Below are 16,957 nucleotides of genomic sequence, written 5' to 3'. Positions count from 1 at the left end.
TGTCCCTTGGGGCATCACTCAGATGCTCTTCAGCAGCAGCACACATCTCCTCAAAATGCCTCTTCCCTTTTCTGCTTCCAATTGCAAACCAAATAGCAGACATCATTTTCAAGCTTCTTCTATAGGTTCCTTAACTTTTTTTTTCCCCAGGGAAAATTCACAGTATAGCAAGTTTAACTGACTGACAAACATAAACTCTCTCCTACCATCTTTAGATGCCATGGAAAGAACGAGATTAAGAGCATTTTGAACAGAGATTTCAGGCTTGGATTCTTGTATTCTCTTTGCTCCATTCAGTCACACCCTCCCCGACCAGCTGCAATTCTCTGCAAAGTCACCTACTACATAGTTGGGTGCTGCATGACCACCAATGGGTACTGACAGAACTCTGCAGCACCATCATCCTTTCAAGGCCACTGCAAGACTTGCTATACAACACCCATCACTCCTGGCACCGACCTAATTTAATAGAACTACAGAATGGTTTGTGTTGGAAGGGACCTTAAAGTACATCCAGTTCCAACCCCCTGCCACAGGCAGGGACACCTTCCACTAGACCAGGTTGCTTCAAGCTCCATCCAACCTGGCCTTGAGCACTGCCAGGGATGGGGCAGCCACAGCTTCTCTGGGCAACCTGTGCCAGGGCCTCACCACCCTCACAGGGAAGAATTTCTTCCTCAGATCCCATCTCAGTCTCCCCTCTGTCAGTTTAAAGACATTCCCCCTTGTCCTGTCCCTACCTGCCCTTGTAGAAAGTCCCTCTCTAGACTTTTTGTCAGTCCCCTAAAGGTATTTCACAACCTCCTTTGTTTTCTTACACTGTGCTTTCCTACCAGCTGGTCCCCTTGCAGGCAGCTTTGACATCTGGGCGCACCACCTCCTGCCGCAAGCTTCCTGAAGGCTCCCATACAGGCAGGCTGGTTTGAGAGCAAGGACTGTCCATCTCCAGGGTGCCTTTTGGTGCACAGTAACTTTTCAGGAACCAAGACAGACACCAAGACAGCTGCATCTGCTATGACTTGGAAACCAAGTAATTGCTTTCACGTCCGAACACACACCATGTTACCACATTAGTCAAGGCTCAGCTCGCACACACTCTTGCAGTAAATTGGGGTCCTCTCTAATGCCAAGGTCCAGAGCTGTTGTTTGATCAAGAGGACAACGTGACTGCTTTCCTTCCTAGATTCCTCACCCAAGGCAGAAAAGGAGCACGCAACAAGCAGAGGCCCATCAGGACGCACCCTCCAAGGAGCAATCTCTTCTCACTGCGAGGGCTGCTCCTGCTCAAATAGCTGAACATGTCAGAGCGCATCCTCCTCCCCAAGCTGCCAAAAGGCACTCGAGGAATGCCAAAGAAACAAAGGCCTGTATTAACACCATGAACCCCAGAAACTTGCCAAGGCAGCTGGTTTCTCACGACACGCTTCTTGGGGGTGCAAGGATGGGGAGAGATACATCCCTGAGTGCTGCTGCAAGGGAAGCTCTTCAGGTGCAGGCAGGTGCCACAAGGCTGTCAGGCTCCTATGCTGCTTTTCCAGGCAGCTGAGCACATTCAAAGCAGACACAAGCAACTTGTGCCTGCTTTACAACCAGGAAATACTATCAGGACAAAACCCATACATCACCTGCAGCATGGGACCCAGGTTGGCAACACAGCACCAGGATCTGGCTGTAGGATGAGAGGAAATGGCCTCAAGTTGTGCAGGGGAGGTTTAGATTGGATATAAGGAAAATTCCTTCACTGAAAGGGTTGTCAAGCATTGGAACAGGCTGCCCAGGGAGCTGGTGGAATCACCACCCTTGGAGGAATTTAAAAGACGTGTAGATGTGGAGCTTGGGAACACGTTTTAGTGGTGGACTTTGCAGTGTCTGGTTAATGGTTGGACTCAATGATCTTGAAGATCTTTTCCAACCTAAACAATTCTATGATTCTATATGCAAACTGCCTGCAGCACCCAGCTATGCTCCTTCACATGCTGGCACAGGAGCATACTTTGCCCATGCTCTTTTACAGGGTTTCTACTACTGAAAAAGAGTGGACTGCTGGGAAGATGTTGGGAACTCAGAGCCAGTTGTTGGGTGGGAAGGATCAAGGTTTCACCTTTGGGTGCTCACACTTGCACCCTGCTGCTGGGGAACAGGCAGAGGGACACCCAACCTGTCCAAGGCAAAGCCAGAATCAATCATCAGGCACTCATTGAACATAGCAACAGCCTCCGTGAGAAGAGTGCAGCCAGGCTTTGGACCAGCTGAAGCTCCATGGGGCTTACCCTGCAAAAGCAAATCATGTTCTGGATATCTCCTCTAGAGTTACAGATACAGCTGTAATGAGACGGAAGGTCCACAGCATCCTCACTGCTCTGGAGAAGGGCTCTGCACTGCACCAAAATGTGGACAAGCACCTTCAGGATGGAGCTAAGATCCTGCCAGCTCCCGTGTCTCTCCAGCCAGGTAAATTCAGCTGCCTAAACTCCTGTCCTCCCTCCTCCAGCACTGAGCAAAAGACACAATGATACACAGTGTTGCCCATGCCCATCTCCTCCCCTATGGGCCAAGCACTTCCTCAGCAAAGGGAACATGGTCCAGATGGTCCCTGGAGATGCAGAGTGGGGATGGAGCCTGACACACTGCAGTGTCCATCAGGACACACTGCTAGCAGTAACAGGTTCAGCTATCCATGCAGATGCTGATCACATATGCCACATGTACCAAACCCAGCCTACCTGCAAACACTGATGTCTCCAGTATCCGATTTCATTCTATCTATTATTGTTAAACCCTTCATTAAGCTCTCCACACTCCAGGATGTGAGGAAGCACATCCACACAGCAGTTATCCCTGCCACTGCCTTGGCCACCCTGCCAAGCTAAAGCAGACACTGAGGAGACTCACCACTGTATTTTGTGCAGACAAAATAAAGTGGGTTTGACCTGCCCCGTGGCATTCTTCCCATGAGAGGGGAGAGATCTCGTTTCCCAACCCTGCCTCCCTCAGCTCCTCCCAGAAATTCATCTCTGCAAGCAGCACAGCACAGAGCTGTAATTTTACAGGATGACTAAGTGTCGAAACACCGGCAGCTGATTAGCAGCAGCTCACTGAAGCTTTATTTCTAGTTAAGTTGAAGAGTTGAAGACTGTTCCCCCCACCCCCCCAACCCTTCCTTGGATTTGTATTTACACTTTTAACATTCCTGACAAGCTCTGCTTGCAGAACTACAGCCCAATGCCTCTTTGCTCCCCGTGGGGCAGCAATGCCAGCCTCCAGCCAGCCTTGGCTTTACATAGAGCTCGCCTTGTCGATCCCCATGTCCCAGACTGCTTTTCCCTGCGGGAATGGGGCGGAAGGGCCGAAGTCCACCCACACCCTGTTCCTTACAAAGGCAGATCGCAGGCTGTGCCGCGGCGGAAGGAGTTTCCTGGTCAGTGGGCTAAAGTAAAACTGGTTACAAAAACATAAATAACCCCAGCTCTTTGCAATTACAAAGATACAAACTCCCCCGAGAGCTCAGATCAGAGATAGCCCGAGCTGAAAGTGCTGCGAGGTTTTCGCAAGGGGCTTCGTCAGCACTTGTTCCTGTGGTGGCAGCTTGCAGCGAGCAAGATGAAAACAAGGAAGAAAAAAAAGAAAAGAAAAAAGGGGGTGAGGGGGAGGGGGATATTTGAGTCAATCAGAAAACCAAACAAAACAGGAAGCTGCCAAAAAGCGCATCGCCCCATAGGCAGAGGAAAGCAATAGTTAAGGCAGCACCCAGCAGTTCTGTCCTTTGTATAGGGAATAAAGGATGGTCTCAGGCTGGTGCAGAAGGTGCAGCTGCAGGGAGGCAAGAGGAACCAGCCTGCAGCAAAAGCCCCAGGCTGCTGTTTGCTTCTCAGGGCAGGCAGTGCACCTAAACCCTACACACAGGCCACAGGATTATTTATTGAACCACTAGATTTCCCCTCCCCACGTGGTGCTCCTGGTGGTTTTCAGCTTGAGAAAGCAGCACAGCTATTGAGGTGCTTGTTTAGGTGCAAGTGGTTTGAAGGGAAGGCAGATTTCATTTACCAGGACCTCTCCTTTCCCAGATTCAGGGTAACTGCCAGCAGATTATCCCTGCCCACCTTCTGCCACCAGCAAAGAGGGCATTAGGACAAAGCAGTTCCCTTTTTCAAAGAGCTCAGAAAGTTCATATACACTATTGAGAAATAAAAACATTATCAGCTCACCAGCTTTCTAGATCTTAACACAGATCCAATTCTGGCAACAGAAAAAGGACATGCAACAAGTAAAGCAAAAGCTAAGAATCATCTCAGCCGAATTTGTGATTCAAACATTTCCTGCAGAGCAGATCTTGCTCTAATTTGCCTTGCAAAGTTACACTTGGATTCCAACAGAATATGCTGTAGCTGGATAGATGGACAAAGAGATACAGACTCCTGCAGGAAAATAAACCTGGAAAGCAGACTTTTTGCCCCAAAAGCTGCCTCCAGAAAGCACCACTCCCACGTACTCTGGGAGAAGCCCTGGCCCACACCTGTGGGGAGTGTCATGCGTCAGTACAGAGCTGGCTGGAGATGGGAACTCCTACTCAACACCTCTGCTCTTTACATTCCACCTTGGTGAAGTTTCAAGGGCATCACCCTCAGGCAGGGGAAGGCTTTTTACCGAACCTCCCATAAGATGAGAGCTCACGAACAATTGCTCATGGAAAAAGTGATTTACCAACTTGACAGCAGTGATGCTGAAGACTCAGTAAGAAACCACATCATCTCTGATATGCTCCACTAGTAGATAAAAAGTATCAATCCCCAGCCTGGAAGTCAGTCACAGTAGAAAACCAGATTATTTTCAGAGATTTAGAGGACCAATTCATAATTTCAGTTTCAGAGCAGCAATACATTGCTGTTAGCCTAATGATTCCAGCTTACGCAGTGGTAAAGACAGCCCAGGCCTGATGCATCTTGCCAGTGGGCCACCACACACTGCATCACCTCACCACACAGTGTATCAAGTGGCAGGACTGGAAAGCAAGAGCTGTTTATTCATTATTCATCATCATTTCCATGATCTCTAGCTCCTGTTTCAGCTTCAGCCCAGACCTCATGCCTCTTCTGGAACAAAACCCAAACCTACGAACCAAGTTCAGTCTCAGTGATGGCTCTCAAGAAGCACTCCCAGCACCAAATCCACATGGACTGTTATAAAGAAAGGATGTATTTTCTGCCAGGAGATATCATATAATCCTTCAAAGGTCAGGGTTGGAAGGGACCTTCAAGCTCATCTAGTTCCAAACCCCCTGCCATGGGCAGGGAAACCTTCCACCAGACCACATTGCTCCAAGCCCCATCCAACCTGGCCTTGAACACTGCCAGGGATGGGGCAGCCACAGCTTCTCTGGGCAACCTGTGCCAGGGCCTCACCACCCTCACAGGCAAGAACTTCTTCCTCAGATCCCATCTAAATCCCCCTCTGTCAGTTTAAATCCATTCCCCCTTGTCCTGTCCCCACCTGCCCTTGTCAAAAGCCCCTCTCCAGCTTTCTTGGTTGGCCCCTTTAGGCATTGGAAGCTGCTCTAAGATGTCCCTGGAGCCTTCTCTTCTCCAGTCTGAACAAGCCCAGCTCTCTCAGCCCGTCTCCATACGAGAAGTGCTCCAGCCTTTGGAGCATTTTTGTGGCCTCCTCTGGACTCACTACAACACCTCCATGTCCTTCTTATGCTGCTGGCCCCACAGCTAGACAAACCTGCAAGGGGAGTCTCGTGAGAGCAGAGCAGAGGGGGAGAACCTCCTCCCTCAGCCAGTTGGCCACAATCCTTTTTACGCAGTTACTCCCCAGAAGCAGCAAGAATTTTGCACTGCTTTCTCACATGTGCTCATCCACAGCATCATCTCTACAGCACACCTCCCACAGAGGAGGTTTCTAGCAGTAAAACGATGAGAAAAGGTCATGTCCCACATCTTCAAACCAAACTTTACCCCTCATCATCTCCAAAGGAGACCTGACAGCGTTTTTACCGGCAGGAAACCAACTGCACAGTCAGCTGGCCCTGCCAGGAGCCACACTGTGCTCGGTTAGTTTTGTGTTCACATTTTCCGGTGACAAGACAGAACAGCGGTGGGCCATGGTTACACAGCCACGTGTACCCTGTGGGCCTCTGTTCATGGAAAATAATAACCTCCACACTTCAATCAGCACACGTGCAGGGGACAGAGGTAAAGCAATGGCTGGCAAATTCAAGGCAGCCTAAATGCGCCAGACACCTCTGATAGGAATACCTTCCCTGGCTCCCCCAAGAACTCTGTAGGTCAGCCACAGGCTTTTCCCCTTTATGCCCCCATTTCAGATTGTTTCCATGACCATGAGATCGAACAGACACTTGAAAACAAAACTAAATCGTGTGTTAGAAGCCAAGGGAAGATTGTAATTAGCCAACGACAGCGGTGCCTGAACAAGAGAGACAAGTGGGAATAAATACATAATTACTTGTGCTTGATGGTCTCCTCTTCTTCATCTTCTCTGGGACGCTTGTTCTCACATTCACCACTGTCCTTATTCTGAAAGAAGAAGGTGATCTGTTAGGCCCTGGCCTCTCTGGAAATGATGGAGAGCAAACAGCAGCCCCAAAACCGTCCCGCAGGGCACAATGCAAACGGCAAGTCGTGCTTTGAAATCACTTTTCAATTACGACACCTTTAAAATTAAGCCTGTTTTCCTTTTCCTCCCTTTAGTATTCTGCCTGTACAGAGAGCATGATAAACAAATATAAGAACCGGCAGCATGGCAAATTTAATTTTCCTCTCAGAGGCAATCACACCACTCAGTGCTGATATCCCCCTTATTACCGGTAACTGCATCAATTCAGAGAGCAAACAGCAAATTGCAATCAATAACAAGGTTCAGAACCCTCATCCCATGTCTGAATTATCACCTCACATTAGCAACAGAGGAAAAGGAGATCGGGGCACTGAGCAAAATGGAGGACTGCTGGCAGCTAAGACACCTTACTGTATCACTGTGGCTGGGACCTGAAGTTAAACCCTGCACTTCTGGATCCAGAAGAAATGATAGATATTATTGCATTGGTTAAAGGGAAGACAGAAGAGATAACAGGAGCTGAGGAAGTAAGCAAGCCTGTGTTTGGCTGGCTGGCAATGCAGCCCATCACCTGCAAAAGCACATATCAGGGGGCTTCACACAGGTCCCTTTCTTTTCTCCTAAGTAATCATTTTGGACGTTTTAACAGGTTGCAAAACAAGGCAGCAGTAATTAAACAGCGATCAGCACAACAAAGGGTCTAATTTCAGCTCCAGAGACACTGTGTGGTAACACAAATCAAATTTCTCTTTAACACAGCGCTACACTATTGTAAAAAGGTTCCTTTTGCATCACCCAGACACTGGTACTAATGCCTTACCAGTCAAGTTACTGACTACATCCATTATCCAAACAGACACAGATATCAAACATTAATAATAATGCGCTGGAAAGGGGGTTGTTTGGTTTTCACACTGATTAAGTAATTCCATCCAGATGCTGAACGAAGTATATACCACAGCAAACACATATGCCCTTATTTTGAAGTGCATATTGCTATAGCAAATGCAATGAATGAACAACTTCCTTGGAAAGTGTTGCTTTTCTGGTTTGCCAGTCACAGAATCATAGCATCACAGAACGGCTTGGGTCGGAAGAGACATTAAAGCTCATCCAGTTCCAACCCCCTGCCATGGGCAGGGACACCTTTCCCTAGACCAAGTTGCTCCAAGCCCCTGTATCCAACCTGGTCTTGAACACTGCCAGGGATGGGGCAGCCATAGCTTCTTGGGGCAACCCACAAATAAAAAGCAAAATGCACCAGCTCTAGCAGGCAGCAGATGAAGTCTTTATTTCCTTAAACACAACCAATTCCAGGAGAAGTCTTACCCAATTTAACAGCATTTGTAGTGTCTGGATACAATTCACTTAATGACAAATGCACAGAGGCTGTTGCACCAGTATTCATCTACCTTTCAACAGGAACAGCACAGACACCAGGGAAACTATTTTCAAGAAACATCCTTCCATCACACTACAAAGGTTACTGGTGCTTTGCACCCAGTTCAGAGAGATGAAGCCCTGTAGGTCAGTCTGTTCAAAGTCTTTTTTCAATCCTGAAATATGTTCACATCTTGCTTTGAAAAACTGCTTTGAAAAAACTGGTTTTGACTAGAACACAACCAATATCACTTTCAGGTCTGAAATGACTTTGATTTGTTACTTGTTGTTTCAAAAGCTTCACTGGGGAGTTCAGATAACTAACAGCCAACTTCAGGATACCAAATTTATTTGCCAGCTAAACTTATCCCTAACCTCTGAAAGCACCAGAATGGTTTCTCTAGTGAAGAAGCTTGCTTACCATGCATATCTTGACTACACGAACTTTAAAAGTCTATTCTATGACCTGGGTTAAAAATTAGATTACATGCAAACAGGGAGACGATCCAGGAAATAGTTTTGGTTCAGGCTCATCAGTGACTGGAGTTGTTCAGGTTCAGCCTCTGATCAAAGGGCAATAAACATGGTCCTGTCTTTTCAGAAAGAAATTCCTAAACCAAAGATTCAGTGCAGTTTTAACTCCCTGTTTGCAATTTTAGTTTTATTTTTAACTCCATTTTAACCTTGTGATACTTGCACAGACATTTTTGTTCAATTAAGACCATGAGCTTGGCTGGGGAAGAGCACACAGAGCCTGCTGTAACTTTATGGTGTGAGCTTAGCACTGGGTAATATTTAGACACCCTTCACTCCACACATTATCCAAAGCTGTGGGAAGTACCTTCTTGCACTCAAAGTCCCTCCTCATTCCTTTAATATCTTCCTACTTTTAATGCACACACGTACAGCCTGCATTCCCCTCATTCTTGCTAGAGTTTTACCCAGGAGCGTGATAAGCAGGTTTGGAAATCCTAAAGAGATATTTAGCAAAAATACTCACATCAAGCCATGGTCGTTCTTCACACTGCAAGCCTGAAAATCCTTCTTTTCCCCATATGCTGAAATAATTGATAATGAAATCCTACCACTCCTCTAGAGCTTGCCTAAAATCCCCAATTCCAGTTTATTTCCCTTTACCATTCAAATATTTTCTGAAGTCTTGACCATACTCCTAGAAAAACTGAGCACACCACCAGCAAATGCAGCTTCATGCAATAAGCCCCATAGTCCATTCAACCAGGGACTTTTTCTCTGCTACAGCTCTCCTCAGATGATGCAGAGCATGCACGCTGCCCTTCAGCAATGTGAGGATGGGTGAGAGAGTCCCCCTGGGGATGTCCAGACCTGGAAAGAACAAGATATGTTCTGCAGCAGGGAACACAGGATAATGAGGATTGCAGTACCTGCAGTCCTGCGTCCAGCTCTGTGGCCTCCAACATAAGAAGGATGTGGAAATGTTGGAGTGAGCCCAGACAAGACCACCAGATGTAGTGGAAGGTGTCCCTGCCCATGGCAGCGGGTTGGAACTGCATCAGCTTTAAGTCTCTTTCCAGCCCAAACCATTCTGTGATTCTATGCTGCACAGTTCGAAAAGGCGGTGTAACTCAGGCTGCTCATCACCCACACAAATGCCCTTTAAATTATATACCCTGCCATCACCCGCTACTAATCAGGACCCACCAGGTAGATCAGTGTGCAAGTACAACACCAGAACAGTTTTGAAATTGATGTCTACAGTCAGGCACCCCAGCAAGAGCAATGAATGCTGGTTCCCTGTTTGCAAAATGGTCTGCAAACAAGATTTCAGTTTCCTGAGCAGCGTGACAAAAAGCCCCAGTCAGTGGGCAGAGACAACACATGCTGAGGAGACCATAAACCTCCAGCAGCATTGGGAACACTTGCAGCCCTGCAGAGTTCATCATCAAATCCACAAAAAATGGGGTTCTAAAGCAGTATTTAATGGATGCAGAGGAGGAGTGCAGCTCCTCTTCTGACTGCTGAGCTTTTTGCTTGCATTTCCAGCCATGCTGCACTGCCTTCCCCCTGCACACACTCACTGGCCACAGCTTACCACGAGGGTTTCCTGTGCTGCCTTCAAGCACTTCAACTCACACGAGCTGAATAAAGTTTTAAGATGACAGTGGCTTACTGGCGATACTGCAGGAGGAAGCAGTCACGGGTTTCTAAATATACATACAAATTACAGCTCATTCAAAGTACTTCTTGATGCTTTCATGCTGGTGCAGGCAGCAAGTGGGGAGCACAGCCAGCAGCACCCAGCCAGACAGGCTTTGGAGAAGACCCCTCCTCTGCTTTCCATGCTTCCTCACCCAAAATGCTGAGGTTTCTCACTGTGTAAGAAAGCTGAACTTCCCATTAGTCCAGCAGAGAGAGGCAGTTAAAAGTGTCTGCACCCTTAGAGACTGTGTGCAAGGACAGTAGGAGATAGAAAGGACTCAATGGTCACAGCAGCTTGGTCTGTATTTCCCCTTCAACAGAGATCATTCATGCACCACATCATCTGGCAATGCCCTTAGCTTTGGCTAGCAACAGAAAAGTTTTAGAGCTATAAGCTTTACCTCCATGCCCTGAACTCTCCAGGTGTATACACTCAGAGCATACTCTTAAATTATATTTAAAGCTAACACCTTAGGCTGAACAAATACAGCTGAGTTCTTAAGGCAGTATCTATCAGAAACCCCTGGGGTATCAACAAAGAGCTGGGGCAGAGCTGAAATACCATATAATACTAACATCCTCATATGCAGACAGAGCATCAGCTGCAGAAAGACTGTGTATGAGCTCACCTACTTCAATGCAAAGGCAGCAGTGCAGCCAATACCACTATAAATTAACACTGTAAATTAACCAGGCTAAGATATGAAGCATCCATGTTTAGAGAAACTTGCCTGAGCATAGCTGAGAGATGGTGGTACTCAGAGAGCCACTGATAACTGCAGGGAAAAGAGGGAAATCATGTTTGTTTGATAATTCTGCTTAGCACAGAGGTGGATGATTAACTGCCCTTGCAGAGAGAAGCAACAGGGGTTTGCAATCAACATCTCCTTCCTCCTGTGCACAACCAGCCATGCAGGCAACGGCTCAACCAACAAGGAACAGTTTCCCTCTCCAGCCACTCCTGTAGGTGCAGAACCTGAAACCACATGCCAGATACGCCTGTGGGGAGGATGCTGTGCCTCCTCAGGAGCAAGGGACTGTTGAAAAGCAGATCCCATTACCCTGATCATTTATTGATATGGAGACAGCCTCTCAGGCACACATCTTACAGCCCCTTGTTTTACCACTGCCCTATCCCTCTCCTCTACCCTCTCTGCCCATACAGAATTTATCCTCATCATTTTGACACAGCAGTAATGTCCTGTGGTTCTCCACTCTCCTTTGATTTTTTCACCTTAAGATCTGTCCCTTCATCATCAAGTATTCCTGTTCAACAGTTATGTCACAACTTTCATTTCTTAACTCAGGAAAGGATGTATTCCTCCCCAAAACAGCACTTGCCCTAATTACTGATCCATCCTTCAAGCGTTTTAATGTGTTTCCCTTTGCTTGCTGGTGGTCACTTCCCACAGCTGCACAGCAGCAATTCAACTCTCACTACTTTTCAGTTCAACTTAATTTTATCAGCTTTCAAACCTTAATGCCACAAAGGGAACTGAAAATAACCCCTCTACTGTTCCACTCTCGCTCTAGTGATTCCTCTTTCCAAGGCACCCTGTGGCACAGTGTTTATTATTAGCTGTAAGTCAGAAGATCAGAGACACATGTACAAGTCTACAAATCTGCCTACAAACAAAGTCATTCCCATCCTTCCGTCTCTGGAAGGAGACACTCCAAAGATAATCTCCCAACATTAAAAAGCTTGCTGGCTTGCAGTCTCCTACCTGTTTTAATTTGCAGACGTTGCAGCTGGCAACCCTTGGCTTGCAACTACCAACCTGAAGAGTTTTGCTCCATGGACTCCCACTCTTCACAAAGTCTGAGATGAAAAGAGTCTAATTCACTGCCTCTTCAAGGTGTAATTCCAAGAAGATTTGCATCACGTTGTTCAAAGAAGGGTATCTGTTGTCTCTCTGCAACACCCACAAGGCTCATAGCAGGCTTTATATGGGATCAGTGAATGCCTCATGCTTCTAGTTGAACACATACGAGGAGCTGGATGATACCTACAAGGTTCAGAACCTGGGTCCTGCAAACCTGGGTTGCAAACCACATTATTTGCTCAGCATTAACAGCATTAGTTTGCTTCCCTTTTAGCCAGCAGCAGGTAGAGAGAAGAAGATATCCCACAGCTCAGCATTCAGAGATGGACAATGACAACTTAGCAAAAACACTTTATAAGCACAGCCGAGTGCTCACATGTGGCAGAAGGGCAGCAAGGAGGAAGATTTATGGGTCATTATTAGGGTGATGAGTCCATCCCCTGTCACCACCCACAACCCACAGTCCTGCCAGGCAGAAGTTTTGTTTGCCTGCTGAAGAACAACTGGATTTTATAGAGTTCCCATTGCAAAATATCAGGTTCCTCCAGCATTTTAGGGGAAGCGCCATATTTCGTGTTCTACCACTTCTCAGTCTGCAGGCAGGTCATATCATATAGCAGGAGGTAAGCCTTGATCATCAACAGAGAGGAATGTGGGCACAGAAACAATCTCTATCATGTCTCTCGGCATACAGCCAAATTTTGCAAATGAAATTACATAACATGAGACGCATTGTACCAGCAGTAAATTCTTACCCATCATGTGCTTCCCTGCATGTGGAGCAGGTCTTGGCTACCTGCGAGAAGTATCCGCTCTGGGGAATGTGACATTTTGAGGAATATGAAACTTTCCCAGGGCATCAGCACATGATCATGATTCTTTTCTTGCTGGCAGAAGCCTGCCCAGCTATTTGGTGCCTTACATTGTAATAACAATGGATGCAGCTCACTTTGCATCACATTCAAAGATTTAAAGCAAAAAGATAAGTTTAAGTCACCTCATCTGACTTTCAGCTCCTCTGATCTGGGAAGTACTCCAAGCTCAGGAGGGATGCACCCCAACAAAGGCAAGAATGCCAGGAGGCCTGCATGGATGAACAAGGAGCTTCTGGGCAAACTCCAACATGAAAAGGAAGCCTACAGACAGTAGGACAGGTAGCACGAGAGGAATATGAGGAAATTGTCCAAGCAGTCAGGGATCAGATTAGGAAAACTAAAGCCCTGGCAGAATTAAATCTGACTAGGCACATCAAGGGCAGCAGGATAAACTTCCATAGGTACACTGGTGATAAAGGAAGATGTGGAAAAATGTGGGCCCCCTCTGAAAGCAATTGAGAGACCTGGTTACATGAAGAAGGCCTCACTGTACTACCCCCCTCACCGCAGTCCTATGTCCAGCTCTGGATCCCCCGACATAAGAAGGATGTGGAGTTGTTAGAGCGAGTTCAGGGGAGGCCACAAAGATGCTCCAAGGGCTGGAGCACCTCTCTTATGGAAACAGACTGAGAGAGCTGGGCTTGTTCAGCCTGGAGAAGGCTCTGGGGAGACCTCTGAGCAGCTTCCAGTTCCTGAAGGGGCCAATAAGAAAGCTGGAGAGGGGCTTTTGACAAGGACCTGTAGGTACAGGACAAGGGGGAATGGCTTTAAACCGACAGAGAGGAGACTGAGATCTAAGGAAGAAGTTCTTCCCTGTGAGGGTGGTGAGGCCCTGGCACAGGTTACCCAGAGAAGCTGTGGCTGCCCCATCCCTGGCAGTGTTCAAGGCCAGGCTGGACAGGGCTTGGAGCAACCTGGTCTGGTGGAAGGTGTCCCTGCCCACGTCATGGGGTGGAAATGAATAAGATTTAAGGTCCCTTCCAACCCAAACCATTCTAAGTCTCACCCAGTTATCCCTTCACTGTAGCAATCCAGATCTGAAAAAATCACCTTTTCTATGAAGAGGGAAAGGCCAGAACCTTTTCCTGAAGACAGCGGGTAGAGCTGTCCCTCATTTCTTTAGCAGCTTCACTTAAAGCCCATACAATGCTATAACTTATTTCCAGTTGTTGGTTCCTGCAATCACTCACTTCCACATTCTGTACCTGGTACATTTAAAGGGTACAAACAACTTGTGCACTACAGTCAAGGACACTTCTCAAACCTTTCTGATAAACCAGCAGATTAATGTGGCTCCCTTTTCCTACCCCCACCCAATCACTGACTTTTTAAGATGTCTCCAAATGCACACACATGAATCAGGACAGTGTGGAGGGAACACCATCCCGTACCTGATACATGAGCCCAAGAACCAGTGTTCTTCTAAGCACTGCTGGCTTCCTGGAGATGAGCCCATTTTATGGATAAGCCCCATCTTTTCCCCATGCAGGTGTACAGAGCTCCACACACCCTGAAACCCCTTTTTGCTCAAAAGGGCTCATACTGAATACAAAGGGAAGACAATGGCTCCTCAGACCTCACCAGCCTTCAGGTTTTGAGTCAGCTGCCATTAAGCCAGCAGAAAATCTACACTTATTTCCAAATGACTAATGGAAAGACTGGGTGCACAGGCCCCAGAAAGCAACACTTCTGCTGCCACATGACGATTCCCCGTTGACAGCTATTAAGCTATCGGTTACCCGTTTCAGAGTTGTAATTTTTAACCACCATGTTGTGCAATACTAACCCTTCACTAAATCAAATTTACATGACAAAAATGACACTCCCTTTTCCTTGCTCTTACTTAAAAGAATTGCAAATCAGCCTTTTCATCATTCTGCTCAACGCCAACAGCAGTCGAACTGGCTTCACTCAAGCTACCCTTCTTGCATTTATTTTAAACAGTGGTGTTTTATTACCACTCTTCCAGTTCTTTGGAATTTATCCAGTATTCTGAAAAGATTTAAATCAAAACACAGCAGGCCAGCAACCTCTTTGGCTGATTATTTTAGGATACCTAGGTGCAAATTACCTACAACTGCTGATTTTAAGTGTTTTCACTAGCTGCCTAATATCCTCTCATCACTGTTGGTCTGGAAGGCAGCTCATCATTCCCATATGACACAAGTGTGTCACTTAACTCCTTCCCAAATACACTTCATAAACTGAAGCTTGTATTTGTTTCCTTCTCTCCATTGTCTTTTAAAACTTCTGTCTGAAGAAGGCCAACCTTTAATCAAGGTTGGCCTTTACCCAACATTACAATAACCAAATTGCCATATTTCGGTATATGCCTAAATCTTCCAACTCACTTTTCCATTCCTCCCCAGCTTCAGCAGAGCTGCTCTTTTGAATTCCCCAGGCTACTTAGCTGGCCCTGCGTGACTGTATTAAATGCAACCCAGCCACAGCTAGCCATCCCCTGGCAACCCCTAAAGTCAACAAAATGACCTGACAGCTTCTCCTCTTCTCAGGAACTAATACCAACTTATTTTCTCTGGGGATTGACCAGAATACTAAAGATCTCCTTATCTTCCATTTAAGGCTTAGAGGATGGTCACATTACCAGTCAAGTGCTTCTTTGGCACAAATAACTGTCTCTTTCTGAGGAGTTAAAGAGAGGTCAGTGCTGGAACAAAGCAAGTTTGATCTCTCCAGCTATTCTCTGACAGCTGAGCTGTAGCTGCTCCTATTCCCACTTACTGGCTGCAGAGAGCCAGCCACGGGGAGCCCATGCAAGGCAAAGTACTAGCATTCGAAAAGACCAGCCCATACAACAGCCTGTGCTCATATATCTGACAAATGGAAAGCTCCCAGGTCACACAGTCTGATTTTCTGCACAACAAGCAGACAGCTTCATTCAGGTAATGAGCATTCATCCTGTTTGGTGGTTACGTTCACGATTTCCCTCAGCATTTCTTTGTTCTGACGCATATGCAACAATCAGATCGGCTACGAGGTGAGGCCAGAGTCACAGTTCCTTGGTCCGAGCATGGCACGTACTAGTACTTCTTGCTTCCCACTTGGCCAGGATTTAAGCTTAGATGTCCTTGACATCTAGCAAGCCATTGCTGTGCAGCCCTGCTCTCACCTCACTGCTCTTTCAAGATGTTTAATGCCAGAATGCAAAAAGTTGTATCACAAAATATCACCAAGTAGCTAAAGGTTTCTATTAGCAATAAAGCATGTTTTCAAACCAACAGTTTAAATTCTCTAAATAGCCAACAAAAGGACCTCATAATCAGGTTTCACAGCAAAAAGTTCCAAACATAAAAACATCATTAAAGTATACTCAGTACCTGAGACCCACTAATCTTTTTCAAAAGCTGTTTGGAATCCATTTACTCATAGCATCCCTTGCGGTAATTGTATAAAAACATGATTTTTTAAGAGCCGGAACTTCTGTGTCCCTGCTGCTTATTCCTTATTGAAGCCCTAATCCTGGTTCACTCATAGCTGGTTACTATGGAAATGGTTAAATCAGAGCCTGAACAGCGTGACTTCCCATGAGGAACAAACACAAGGAACAAAACTGCCTGTGAAAAATCAAACACCTTGGTTTATGTCCATGTGCCAAAAAATAACCTCACATTTCCAAAAGGAAAGGTATTTTTAAGACTATCTTTTTTTTTAATAGTTGGGGGTTTTATATAATAAACAAGCACAACTATTTCTTTCCTTCAAACAACCCAAAATGACTCCTAAGTGGTTGCGGTTTCCTGTTTTAAATACACCTATTATCACGATTTCAGAACCTGAAAACATCGCAAGCACTGCTCTTACACAGCAAAGATGAGAATGTTACTGGCAGCAAGTTGCTGTCCCCAGTGAAATTAGTGACACAGATACTTCCCTGAGGTCAGAGCCACAGAATCTTCAGTGAAGACAATGTGTATATGAAAATACATGAGTTTCTATTAAATGCAGAAAGTTTGAGGGAGAGGAAATAGGAGCTTTTGAGCAGAACAAACAAGACATTTCAAAGCCAGAACACTTTTTTTTTAGGCAACAAAGAGCTGGAAAAGCTATGAATAAGTTTCTCCATCCCAATATAGTAGAAACATCACTAATCCCTTTACATGTAGGGTA

At 46.2% G+C, this 16,957-nt stretch overlaps 1 protein-coding gene across 1 annotated transcript in view; it reads right to left on the bottom strand.

Annotated features, from left to right (window-relative positions):
• CCDC12 (coiled-coil domain containing 12) overlaps positions 1-16,957 on the bottom strand; it is a 46,410-nt gene that overhangs the window by 10,009 nt on the left and 19,444 nt on the right. Inside the window, exon 2 of the mRNA XM_031044594.2 lies at positions 6,463-6,533. Coding sequence (XP_030900454.1) covers positions 6,463-6,533 — 71 coding nt within the window. The remainder of the gene's footprint in view (positions 1-6,462; positions 6,534-16,957) is intronic.

The sequence above is a fragment of the Melopsittacus undulatus genome, chromosome 1 (genome assembly GCF_012275295.1).
Source record: "Melopsittacus undulatus isolate bMelUnd1 chromosome 1, bMelUnd1.mat.Z, whole genome shotgun sequence".
Classification (NCBI taxonomy): Eukaryota; Metazoa; Chordata; class Aves; order Psittaciformes; family Psittaculidae; genus Melopsittacus; species Melopsittacus undulatus.
This window is presented reverse-complemented; position numbering and strand designations above follow the sequence as displayed.